This window comes from Catharus ustulatus, chromosome 30, assembly GCF_009819885.2.
Source record: "Catharus ustulatus isolate bCatUst1 chromosome 30, bCatUst1.pri.v2, whole genome shotgun sequence".
Lineage (NCBI taxonomy): Eukaryota > Metazoa > Chordata > Aves > Passeriformes > Turdidae > Catharus > Catharus ustulatus.
Genome location: NC_046250.1, coordinates 266,667 through 279,140, shown reverse-complemented (window position 1 = coordinate 279,140; position 12,474 = coordinate 266,667). Strand labels below are relative to the sequence as shown.

The window sequence follows — 12,474 nt, the reverse complement described above, 5'->3', positions numbered from 1 at the left end:
TGGGCTCATCTCTGGTGGCCGGAGCACAGGAGCTGTTTCAGGGATTAAGCAAAAGATGCTCAGTCCAGGTCAGAGCTGGTTTGTCAGGAAAGTACCTAGGAAGGATTTTTGGTTGAGTGAGGCGGATTTTGGGATGTGGTAGGTGCAGCATCCCCCTTGGCAAGAATCCATCCAGCCATTGGCAGATATTTTGGCTTTTTGCCTTGATTGGGAAATGCCTGCAGCCCCCCTCTGACCTCAGGTGCAGCAGAGGGGTGGGGCTGGAGAAGATGCCAGGACAAGCCACCCCCTCCAGTGGGATTTGTGGAAGTCATGTATGTATTCATGCTTGCAAAGCTTCTGTATTACTGCCTATATTTCTTCCAGAGTCAAAATACAGCTGAATCCTTCCCATGCTGTGTGCTGTCGTCATTGCTGTCCAGGGGGATTTGGGGGTGCTGTGCTGCAAAGGGAACACCCCAGGGATCTCTTTTCTGCCCCACAGCCAGGGGTGGGGCTCAGCACCCACCATGGATGGGGGGCAGTGGGGTGGCTGCCCACACCTGGCTCACCAGGGAGGGACTGGGGACAAGGGATGGAATTTGAGGTAAAATTCCTCTTGGGGTTTTGGGGACCAGACATTACCCAGGATGGGATGGACTGGGAGGTGCAGAGCCTGAATGAAGATTTGCTCCTCCCATGACCCCCACCCTCTGCCAAGGGACCCCTTGTGCCCCCGGGCCGTGCCAGGCACTGGAGCGGGGCAGGAGGGGATGCTGGGGAGAAGGAGAGCTCTAAAGCCGGTGCATAATCGGCTTTACCAGGCACAGCGCTGCGGAGCCGCGATGTGAGGGGACGCAGGCGGGCGGCCGGGGCGCAGGCACAGCCAGGTAGGTGCCCGGGGTGCCCAGGCTGGGGGTGCCCCTGCCCCAGTGCTTGGATGCTTGGGTCCCCCCATGCTGTGTGAGGCCACATCACCCCAGATCTGGGTGCAGCAGGGCTGAGGCTCGGGAGGGCAGGGGGTGCCAGGGGGTCTCCAGGGCATTGCTGCCACCTCCCAGCTTCGAGTGAGCCTGTGGAGAGCCAGCAAGGTGCCACCTTCCAGGAGAGGGGGATAGGGAGGTGTCAGGGGTGGTGCTCAGAGCATGAGAGGGGTCATGCTGGTCCCCTCTCTGTGCCCTGTTTGCCTCCCATTTCTGCCAGCTCAGGGATAGCCATGCCCAACACTGGGGCAGCTGTCCCTGCACTGCTGCAGCCTGTCCCCTTTCATGGGGATTCAACCCTACTCCAGGCCTGGCACTGCCAGCCCCCAAAAGTCAGGGGGTTGTGCCTGAAACAGCTGGTTCTGGAATGAGGGGGAAAGCCAGCCATGCTGCTGGCATCTTGTGCTGCTGCCTGGTTGTGTTGTTGGGAGGAGACAAGTCAGGAGACACGGGAACTGCCATGGGGAAATGCAAAAGGGAAATAATGCCCTGGATTCCCTGCACAGGGCCCAAGTGTCCTTGCACTCTGAGGCTGGGTCACGCTGGGGAAAGGCTGAGCTGGAGACCCATGGGGACCCAGGGACACTGCAGAGCCCTGTAAGGACAATAAAGACATTGTGGGTTCCTTACAGAGCCACATGGGGCTCTTACACTCCCCACAGGGACCCTGCACACCCCAGTGAGGACCTTGAATAACCCCCTGGGGACCTTTGCCATCCCTGTGGAGCCATGTGCAGCCCCTGGGGACCTTGCAGAGCCCACGGGAGCTCTGGCCACAGGGAGCTCACACACCCCTATGGGGACTTTATTAAAGAGTTCCAGCCCCACTCCAACCTAAGCACTGACTCAAGGTCAGGTTTCTCCCACTCCTCCTGTTGTTCCATGGATCTGAGCCCTGCCTCGAGTCCCCCAGAGTCTGGCAGGAGGGAAATGAGACCCCAGAGCAGGGGCCATGGCCTGGCCTTGCTCACACTGAATATTGGGGTCTCCTCAGAGGCACCCTGGGTGGGCAGGAACACCGGGGTTTGGGCACATGTTGAGGACCACCAGGTTTTTGGGGGGAAAGTCTAGCACAGGAAGCCTTGGAGCAATCACTGGGATGGGGTAGAGCTGGGACTGACTCCAGTGTCTGGCAAGCCACCAGGGTTTACCAGGCAGGGCATGGCTGAGTGGATGCTGGGGACCCTGCCAGCCCCACACCAGCCCCTCCAGGCCCCTGCGTGCTCAGGGAGATTAAGGTCAAGCCATCCCACTAATCCCAAAGGGAGGTTAAAATGTGAACTGGTGCCCACTGCTACCCCCCAAAGCTGCACCCCAAGGTGCTGCAGGGTGCAAGAGCCCCCCAGGGCACCCTGAGGATGTCCAGGCAGGGCTGAGGGGCTGCAGCTCAGCCCTGGCTTGGGAGGAGTCTCCACTGCAGGCTCCAGCTAAGCTCTCTGTGCTGGTGGGCACTAGGCACAAGCTCCTTACAGATCCCTGTGAAAGGCTCCAGCCTCCCAAGCCCTGTGGGAACTGCAGGAGCTCTTGGCTCTGCTCCCCAGCTCTGACAGAGCAAGTACCCAGGCAATGGGGCTATGCAGGTTTGAGGCTTTTGGGGGTGCTGATGCTGCACCCCAGGTGGTGCAGAGGCTGGCAGCTCTCCAGTGCCTCGGCTGGGGCTGTGCAAGACTGAGATTATGCAGGGAAGGTGGCTGCAGAGGGGAAGGAAGTGGTGGCTGGGGATCCTGTTCTGGGGCTCATGGCACTGCACTCCCACGCTGCTGGGAAGGGGAAGGAGACAAGTTCCACAGGAGAAGTGGGGTCTGAAAGCGCCAGCCAGGCCAGGCTTTCAGGCAAGGGAAATTCCAAGGAGAGAAATGCCATAAAACAAAATTTGTGGATGCTAGGTGGGGGGGACACTCAGCTGCACCCCAAGCCTCCTCCTGGGACCCCCCAAATCCACACAGCATGGGAAGCCAGAGCCAGCAGCACTTGCCTGGGATGGGTCAAGTGTGAGGGCTGAGACAGGAATGGGGATGCAGGGATGGAGCGTGGGGACGGGATGCAGGGGTAGGATCTGGATCTGGAGGTCTTGAGATGGGGGTGCAGGGATTTGTTGCCAAAAGCTGAGAGCAAAACCGGGGTGAAGGGCCTCAATGTAGTGTCAGGAGAGGGGTTGGATGGGGGGGCAGAGGGTGACTCTGCCCCTCCCGGGGGTGGGGGTGTCGGTGATGTGCGGGCAGGGGGAGGTCGCTCCCACTCCTGTGCCCTCCATCCTCGGGGCCATGTCGGGATCCCAGCTCGGGGGGCTCTCGGGGTCCGCAGCCCCGTGTCCGCCCGGCAGGGTCCGTGGGTGCCGAGGTACAGCCGTAGCCATGGCGACGTGAGCCGGATGCGGGCCCGGGGGATGCTGCTCCCGCCCGCCCGCCGCAGGTCGGTACCGCCGCTCCGCGACCGGGGCCGGGGGCGCCCGGGGGGCCCCAGCGGGGCTGGGGAGGCTCCGACTGGGCGGGAGGTCGAGCGGGAAGGGGGAAGTCGCCATAGTGGGGTTGGGCTTGGGGGTCCCCCAGCACTGACGATGCCAGGCGGTAACAAAGAGGATGAGGTCCCTGCCCTGGGGAGACCCCCCCCGGCAGCTCTCTGCTTTCACATTCCTCCCAATCCCCCCTTTCCCTATCTCTGTGCACCCCTCCACACCTCCTCCAGCCCTCAGCTCCCTCCTGTGCATCCTCCTCTCTCTTACCTGCACCCCCCCAGCTCTCCCCACCCTTTGCAGTGAACACCCACATGAATCGTCTCCCATTTCCTCTTCTGTACACCCCCCAAATTCCTCCCCTTCACGTCCTTATCCACCCCCTCTCCTCCCTTGCCTTTTATATCACACGTACACACATCCTGCTCCAGATCTGGGGGGGTTGAAACAGCTTTCCCCAGGCTGAGCTGCCCCAGCCCCTCTCGGGTGTTGGGAGCATTCCTGCACTCCCACATCACAGGGACACTCCTGGGATGTGACATGGGCAGGGGACTGGAGTCCAGCTGCAGAGAAGGACCAAAGTCTTCTGTGTTGTGGGAAATTGAGGCATAGGGAGTGTCTGAGCAGCTGGGAGATCAGTGCCAGCAGTTTCACAGCTGCCCTGCATCCATCACAACTCACCTTGGACCTGGCTCCATCCCATAGCAGGTGATGTGCTCCTTGCAGGGACTATGCATGTTCTTGACAGCACAATATTCCCTGGCTTAGAATCCTCTAGAAGGAGATCCAAGCAGGAGCAAGGCCCATGAAGCCACAGCAGTGGTCAACCTGAAAGTACGAGGGGAAATTAAACAACCCCACTGGTGGCACTCACTCCCATGTGCCAAATCCTGTATAGGGAGGCTGTAAACTACATCCATGTCCCCAGTGTGACTAGGAGATCTAAAAAAGAGGAGACACAGGGCTGAGAAGGGGTTCTGGCTTCCCATGCTGCTGGGGCAGCCTCGAGGCTGCTGTCCCCTCACATCCAGTGTCAGCCCTGGTTCATTCTGATGATTTTCCTCAGCCCCACCACAGCACCAGTCAAGCCTTCCGCCTCGCCAAGGAACCTCCGCTCCCTTTCCCATCCCTCCTCCCCCTCCTCGGTGGCTGTGGCCCAGGGCAGAACAATATCCAAGGTCCAAGCTGGTCCAAGGCTCGGTGCAGCCCCGCCCCTCTGCCAGCCCTTTGCCAAGATGGAAATCCGGGGCAGAGTAACCCACTTTCTGTGCTCACAAGGAGCTTCTGTCCCAGCCAAGCAAGGTGGTGAGGACAGCGCTGCCCTCCCAGGGCTCCATGTCCCACTGGGCTGCTGTGGGGACAGGAGAGGCAGGTAAGGAGGCCCCAGGATGCTCCAGAGGGATATTGGGGTACCTCAGGTACAGCTGTGATGTTGAGGAAATTGAGGGCTTTGGCTTTGGGGGATTTCTTGCCTACAGCCATCCCAGAGCAGCCAGGTTGGAATCTGCAGGGGGGTGAGTTCCTGGGACAGCTGCAGAAGCTTTGTGGGGAGCCCCATGGGGGTGTTTGTGGGGAGCAATGCTCAGCCCTGGGGGAGCTGGTTTTCTGGGTGATGCTTGTTTTCGTGGGGCTGATTTTGGGGGTGATGCTCAGGCTCACTGTTGGTCCGCACAATCCAAATGCCATCGTTTTCCTCACCCCAAAGTCTTCCCCAGGCATCTGGGCACACCTTTCTCCCCCGTGTCACCCCTGGACATCCAGCTGGAGGAGCAGAGCTCTCTGATTCCCATCCCAGCTGCCTCCACCAGGCTTCGCTGCTGTCCCCGAGGGGATGCGAGGCAGGGAAAGCGGGCGCAGGCTCCCACTGCCCCAACCTGCCGGGGCTCGTCCTCTTCCAGCAGGACTTTCAGGTTCCCGCAGTCGCGGCGGAGCCACGCAGGGCTGGGCTGGGCTGGGCCGGGCTGCAGCGAGCCCAGCACGAGCCGGGCTGGGAGCTTGGCAGCTGGATCCAGGGCATGGGCCCACGGGAATCTCGTGGCCACAGCCCCCAGGGCTCGGGCTCTCGCCTGGTGCCCGTGCTCCAGGGGTGGAGGTGAGCGGCTCTGTCCTCGCCTGCCAGAGAGGTAATGCCGCTCGCTGGGTGACGGTGGCCAAAAGCAAAGGGGACCTGGGGACCGTGAGGTTCTGGAGATGTGGCTCTTTCCCCAACGCTTCTGGCATGAGCTGCAGAAAGAGCTGCAAGGAGGGGGTTCCCGTGTGTGTTACCGCCCGTTTTGTGGATGATCTGATGACTGATGGAGCCATACAGAGGAATCCCTGATGGGGATGGGCTCTGAGGCTCTGGGAACCAAGGCAGGAGCATCTGCTGGGGTCCCCAGTGTGGGAGCTCCAGAGGGTGTGGGGACATCTCTGACTGTGCCAGAGGTTTTGGTGCTGGAGCCACAGAGGGTGAGGGGACATTTCTGACTGTGCCAGATGTTTTGGTGCTGGAGCTCCAGAAAATGAGGGGATGTCTCTGACTGTGCCAGAGGTTTTGGTGCAGGAGCTCCAGAGGATAAGGGAACATCTCTGACTGTGCCAGAGGTTTTGGTGCAGGAGCTCCAGAGGGTGTGGGGACATCTCTGACTGTCCCAGAGGTTTTGGTGCTGGAGCTCCAGAAAGTGAGGAGATGTCTCTGACTGTGCCAGAGGTTTTGGTGCAGGAACCTCTCAGGGCGAGGGGACATCTCTGACTGTGCCAGAGGGTTTGGTGCAGGAGCCCCAGAGGGTGAGGGGACATCTCTGACTGTGCCAGAGGTTTTGGTGCAGGAGCCCCAGAGGGTGAGGGGACATCTCTGACTGTCCCAGAGGTTTTGGTGCAGGAGCCCCAGAGGATGTGGGGACATTTCTGACTGTGCCAGAGGTTTTGGTGCAGGAGCTCCAGAAAGTGAGGGGATGTCTCTGACAGTGCCAGAGGTTTTGGTGCAGGAGCCCCCAGGGCAGGGGATGTCTCTGATGCCGGTGTAGCAGTGGGAAGTTCGTGCCCAAACTGGGGGGGGCACGTGTGGCTCGGGGTGCTGAGGGCACCCCCATCCCCCACATCTGCACCGGCTGCTGCTTCCCCTGTTTTGTTTCCGCTGGGTGAAGAGACACGCAGCTCAGCAGCGTGTGCCCTGACCCTCGCCCTCCCCGCAGGGATGGTGGTGGGACCCTCTTGGGGCGCATCCCTGCCGGCCCCCGCCATGCCCGCCGCCCTTCGCCTGCTCTGTGGAGTGGTGGTGCCGGCTGCCATGCTCTGCGCAGAGCCCCTGCCCCGCATCACCTTCCTCAGCGGTGAGTATGGCACCGGGAAGGGCTGGGACAGCTGGGGAGGGGGACACACAACCTCTGTGTGGGAAAGTGTCCATCCCCGGGGTTGAGCATCCAGCGTCAGGAGCCTTGGGGTGTCCCCCATCACGGTCCCCCCTCCCCATCACTGACTCTCACAGTGCCAGTGGCCACAGGTGATGCAGTGGGGGATGACAGTAGGTGAGGCTGCTTGGCACCCCAGAACTCCGTGGGCCAGATCCAGCAGCAATTTGTCACCCACCTGGCACCCAGTGTCACCCAGGCTCAGGGTCAGCCTGGGGGGAGGAAAAGCTGCCTCAGCCTGGGGGAGGAAAAGGGACAGGGCACAGTGTGTCCAGCTGGAAGGCAGGTGGCAAAGCAGGAGCTTGAGGGGGCTGTGATGTGGCAAAAGGGCTGCAAGAGGGTCTGTGCCCCACGGCAGGGTCGTGCCATTCCAGCCCTGACTGCACTATCACTTCCCTTTCCCCATGCAGCCATGTCCAGAATTGCAAAAATCCCTCAGTTTCGATGCCTGGTGGAGATGAGCAATCATCTGCAGTCCCTGGCTGTACCCAAGGGCGCCCTGAGGGCTGGTGACACCCCCAGTCTGGCACCTCGGGGGTTTGTAATCCCTCCAGGGTGTCACCCTGGGGCAGTGCATACCCCGAACTGAGCACTGCCCTTGGCCATTCCCCAAAGCATCACAAGCACAGCTAAGGGGAAAATGAACTCCATTTCTGGAGGTCTGCACCTTGGGAGTATCCAGCTCTTGCAGAAGGACCTGAAGGGTACAGGGGAGGTGAGGACTGGAGGGCGACGATGATGGTGGTGTGGGAGCTGAAGGGGAAAACCACACTGCATTTCCTGTGTGAGATATGAAAAACATGAACAATGCCAGCTGCTGACACATCCACATGCAGATGGTGAGGTGTGTGTGACTCCCTAGCCCCCATCACCCCCTTTTGTCCTGCCAGGGGACCCCGGGAGGACCCTCACCCACTTCACCCAGGATAACGTCTCCCATTATGACATCTTCCTGCTGGATGAGAGCAAGGAGGAGCTGTACGTGGGGGCACGAGACTGGGTGCTGGCCCTCTCTGTTGGCACTCCTGGCAGCATCCATGTCAAAGCCTCGGTGAGCAGCCACCACTTTTGGGGAGGGGGGAATGGGGGGTCCTCTGCTCTGTTTCAGTTTCCACCATAGGGTTGGGCTCAACAGCCCAGGAACATTTTCATTCCCTTTGCAGATAATGTGGGGACCCACAGAGGAGAAAACCTCTGAATGTGCTTTTAAGAAGAAGAGCCAAGAGGTGAGATGGCCCTGTGGGGGCTCAGGGGGTTCCACAAAGCTACTGAGGTGCTCAGCACCCAACTCTTTTTCCCCCTCAGACTGAATGCTTCAACTTCATCCGAGTCCTGGTGGCCCTGAACCAGACCCACCTCTACGTCTGTGGGACCTATGCCTTCAGCCCTGCGTGCACCTACATTGTGAGTGTCCTCCCCAGGACAGGGTGCAGGGAGTCCCTGGGGAGGTTGTAGTGCAGCTGCAAGGACCTACAAAATGTGGGAGTGAATCATGGGGTGTCCCCAGGATGGGGTTGCTGGCTGTCCCTCCCAAGGGACATCTTTGTTTCCTGCCTGATAAAGGAGCCCTTGGTGATTGTCACTCAGCTGTCAGAAAAGCTTCCTTTAGCAGGGAAACTCCAATTTTGGGTCCCTCAGGTGACTCCAGCTTCTCTGTCCCTGCCTCAGTTTCCTCTGGTGGGGACTGCCGCTCCCCAAAACAAAAATGAGGGAAGTTGACAGGAGCCGGGTACCTGCAGCATCCTCTGTCATCATCCCCTGTCATCATCCCTGCACCCACCTTGAAGACATGGGCCACCCCATGTCTGCAAGGTATTCCACAGTCATTTCCTACAGATTTGGGGTTGTTTTCACTCCTTTGGCTGATTTTTCTCCCCTTTTCCACAGCACCTGGAAAACTTCACGCTGGTTCCCAGTGGCAGAGGGCAACCCCTCCTGGACGGGAAGGGCCAGTGCCCCTTCGATCCCCAGCACACCTACACGGCCCTGCTGGTGGGTGAGTACGGGGCCAGCGGCCTCACGGTGGGCACCCATCCCTGATGGAGGATGGAGGGTGAGGGTCCTCAGCACGGCTCACCCTCTGCTCTGTCCCTGGGCAGACGGAGAGCTCTACGCCGGCACCATGAACAACTTCCAGGGCAACGAGCCCATCATCTCCCGCTCGCTCGGCACCCGCACCCTGCTCAAGACAGACGCCTTCCTCCGCTGGCTCTCGGGTGAGGTCCTGGGGAGGATTCCTGGGGTGGTGCCTGCAGCCCTCCCCAGCTCCAGCTCCTCACCCACCTGCCCTGGCTGTGCCTGTAGCCGACGCTGCCTTCGTGGCCTCCTTCAGCATCCCTGGGGACGACAAGGTCTACTTCTTCTTCGAGGAGACGGCGGATGAGTTCGACTTCTTTGAGAGGCTCCTGGTGCCACGGGTGGCCCGTGTCTGCAAGGTGTGTGCAGGGGTGACAGGGGAAATGATGGTGGGGTACACTGGGGGTACAGTGATGGGGGATGATGATGATGTGGGACAGGAGATCATATTGGGGACAACAGTTGTACTGTGATGGGCAACGATGATAGGGGACAATGACATGGGATGATGACAACGTGATGGCGGACAAAGGGAGCAACAGGGTCTTGTCACCTTGGTAATGAGCACCCTCTGGCTCTGGCAGAGTGATATAGGGGGGGACAAGGTGCTGCAGAAGAAGTGGACAACTTTCCTGAAGGCTCAGCTGATGTGCTCCCAGCCTGGCCGCTTCCCCTTCAACGTCATCCGCCACGCCTTTGCCCTGCTCCGCCAGGACGGCCGCGCCGACTTCTACGCCGTCTTCACCTCGCAGTGGTGAGTGCCCAGGGGTGTGGAGGAAGTCCAGGGGCCTGTGCCCTGCTGCTGCTGCCCACCTGGCTATCCCTCTCTGCAGGCAGGTGGGCAGGGCGGGCAGCGCCGCCGTCTGTGCCTACGGACAAGAGGATCTGGAGAAGGTCTTCGAGGGCAAGTACAAGGAGCTGAACAAGGAGAGCTCTCGCTGGACTGTCTACAGTGGCCCTGACATGAGACCCCGGCCTGGCAGCGTGAGTGCTGCCCGCTCGGGGGGACTGGGCTTTCCTGGGGACAATGTTGGTCCCCAAGAGATGGGGACCAGTTTGCACTTTGTGCTCACACTGTCAGCGGGGTGAGAAAGGAGGAAGGTCCCTCTGCACTGCAGTGATACTGGCACAGGGCGGTGTGGTGATGCAGCACGTCCTCCCCTCCCCATGCCTCAGTTTCCTACACCAGTTCATGCCCCTCTCTCCCCAACAGTGCTCCATGGGTCCCTCTTCGGACAAAGCCCTCAGCTTCATGAAGGACCATTTCCTGATGGACGGGAAGGTGACACCCATCCATGGGCGGCCTCTCCTGGTGAAGTCAGACGTCAACTACACACACATCACAGTAGATGAGACTCGCGGGGTCTCGGGCACCACGTATCGTGTCATGTTCCTGGCCACAGGTGGGTTTATATGGGGATGCACACAGGGTCACCCCTCCCACCTTTCCCTTGGCTCTGAAGCCTCAGTGATGTCCCCTGTGCCCTACAGATAAGGGTCTCCTGCACAAGGCAGTGGAGCTGCCTGGGGGTCCCCACATCGTGGAGAGCATCCAGCTCTTTGCAGTGCCAGAGTCAGTGAAGAACCTGCTGCTGGCCCCAGGGATGGTAGGGCAGATGTGACCACCCAGACCACCCAACAGCCATCCAGCACCAGCACCAGAGGCTGGGGGAAGGCTCAGCCCTGCACCTCTCCTTCCCCAGGGCACCCTCTATGTGGGCTACTCCAGAGGTGTCCTGCAGATCCCTCTGGCCAACTGCAGCTTGCACCGGAGCTGCGCCGAGTGCGTGCTGGCACGGGACCCTTACTGTGCCTGGCACAGACTGGAGGGCTCCTGCCAGCCTGCCCACCTCGCTGCCCAGGACGAGTGAGAAGCGGGATGAGAATGGGAAGGGGGTGTGGAGGTCACTGGGATGCTGACCCTGCTCTCCCGGCCGCAGGAGTGCGTGGCTGCAGGATGTTGAGACGGGGAGCTCGGTCACCGCGTGCCGGCGTGGGAGGAGTGCAGCCTCACCCCGATCCTGGGGGGCACCAGAGGATCCTGCCATAGAGGGTTGAGTATGGGAGCACAGAGGAATGGGGCAATGGGGTTGGATGGGGCACGTGGCGTGCATCACATCATCCTGTTCTCTGCACCCACAGGGCTCAGCCCCCAGCTGAACACCGTGGTCCAGCTGCCATGTCCCCGCCATTCCGCACTGGCCACCTACAGCTGGCAGCAGCCCAGCAGTGCCCAGGGCCACACGGTGCTGCTGCCTAACAACACGCTGGTGGTCATCATGCAGCAAGGAATGGCTGGCACCTACAGCTGCCAGGCAACAGAGAACGGCTACACCTGGACCGTGGCTCACTACCAGCTCAGGGACTCTGGCCAGGGAGCCCTGGGGGACGGGCCGGGTGAGGAGAAGTTGGCCTGGGAGTCCTCGGGCTCTGGCACCACCCGGTCGTACTGGCCGGGGTTTGTCGCGGTGACGGTGCTGCTGGCGGTGACGCTGACCGTGGCTGCCTGCCTGGCCCTGCTCGCCTACCGTGACCAGCTCAAAGCTCGGAGCAAAGTGAGGGGCTGCAGCACGCCCCACAGCCCCCCATCCCGCCACAGGGAGAAGGTGCCCCTCAATGGGGGCACCGGAGAGCCCCCAGCTGGAGCTGCCACTGAGGAGGAGGAGGAGGATGAAAGCTCCCGTGCTTGCTGCCTCCAGCTTGATGGGGACATCGACGCTGACAACAACCGACTGCACGTGCCAGCAGGGGACATGGCCTGACACTGCCAGCGGGTCATGGAGACCCTGGGGGAGGGGGGGTATGGGGAGGGGTGTGAATGTGAAAGGGTTTTCAGTTTTGTTGTTTTTTTTTTAATTTAATACACGTATTTTAACCTAAGGTTCACATTCTGGGGCAGGGGGTGGAATGGGCCCTGAGAGCAGCAGGGATGGGATGGGGCAAGGGAGTGGGATGGGGACGGAGTGGAGAGCAAAAGAAGGTCATGGGGACAGGCAAAGGATGTGGCACAGAGGAGAAATGTGGCTGTGAGGCAAGGACATAGGGTGGGGATGGTTGGAGATGGTGAATGCTGACACTAGTATTACCACAGGGAAAAAATCTACGTTCCATAAAAAACCCAACATGGGTTGTGCTCAATGGACTCCATAAGCCAACCCCATGGGCACTCACCCTGCACTGCCACCCACCCCTCAACACTGCATGATCCCAAACCTTGGTGCCAGAGCCCCCCACTTCTCCCTAGCTGTCCCCCCACCCCATTTCCAATGTCTTTGATCTGCCTTTTGGAAGTCAAACCAGCTGTACATTTTCCTGCTCTGCTTTTTTATTAAAAAAAAGGAAAACCCAATGCCTGAGGTGTCTGGATCCATGGAGCAGCCCCGGGGGGTTTTGGGCAATGTGCGGGGGGTGTGCAAGGCCTGGGCCCACACGTGTGGGCCTGCAGGGACAGAGCTTCCTGTGCAGCGTGCGCCAGGTGCAGTGGGGAAAGGAGGACAACCTCTCACTCTCGCCCATAATTCTTTCCTGTGATGCATTCGTGCTGTTTTCCCCTCCAGTACGGGGCACACAGGACCCTCACGCGGCCGCAGACGGG

At 60.3% G+C, this 12,474-nt stretch overlaps 1 protein-coding gene across 3 annotated transcripts; it reads left to right on the top strand.

Annotated features, from left to right (window-relative positions):
- The first annotated feature begins 3,166 nt into the window (after window positions 1-3,166).
- On the top strand, window positions 3,167-12,228 carry SEMA4A (semaphorin 4A). Of its 3 annotated transcripts, none has more exons than XM_033082972.2 (15): window positions 3,167-3,374; window positions 6,588-6,725; window positions 7,694-7,854; window positions 7,967-8,029; window positions 8,109-8,207; window positions 8,691-8,799; window positions 8,903-9,019; window positions 9,108-9,238; window positions 9,464-9,633; window positions 9,713-9,863; window positions 10,093-10,282; window positions 10,371-10,486; window positions 10,583-10,746; window positions 10,820-10,932; window positions 11,022-12,228. In XM_033082972.2, the coding sequence occupies exons 2-15, from the start codon at window positions 6,590-6,592 to the stop codon at window positions 11,639-11,641; spliced, it is 2,340 nt and encodes a 779-aa protein (XP_032938863.1). In that variant the 5' UTR covers window positions 3,167-3,374; window positions 6,588-6,589; the 3' UTR covers window positions 11,642-12,228. The 3 variants fall into 3 exon arrangements, with proteins under 3 accessions (XP_032938863.1, XP_032938862.1, XP_032938861.1); XM_033082971.2 differs by lacking the exon at window positions 3,167-3,374 and adding an exon at window positions 4,214-4,786; XM_033082970.2 differs by lacking the exon at window positions 3,167-3,374 and adding an exon at window positions 4,804-5,537.
- The last annotated feature ends 246 nt before the right edge of the window (window positions 12,229-12,474 follow it).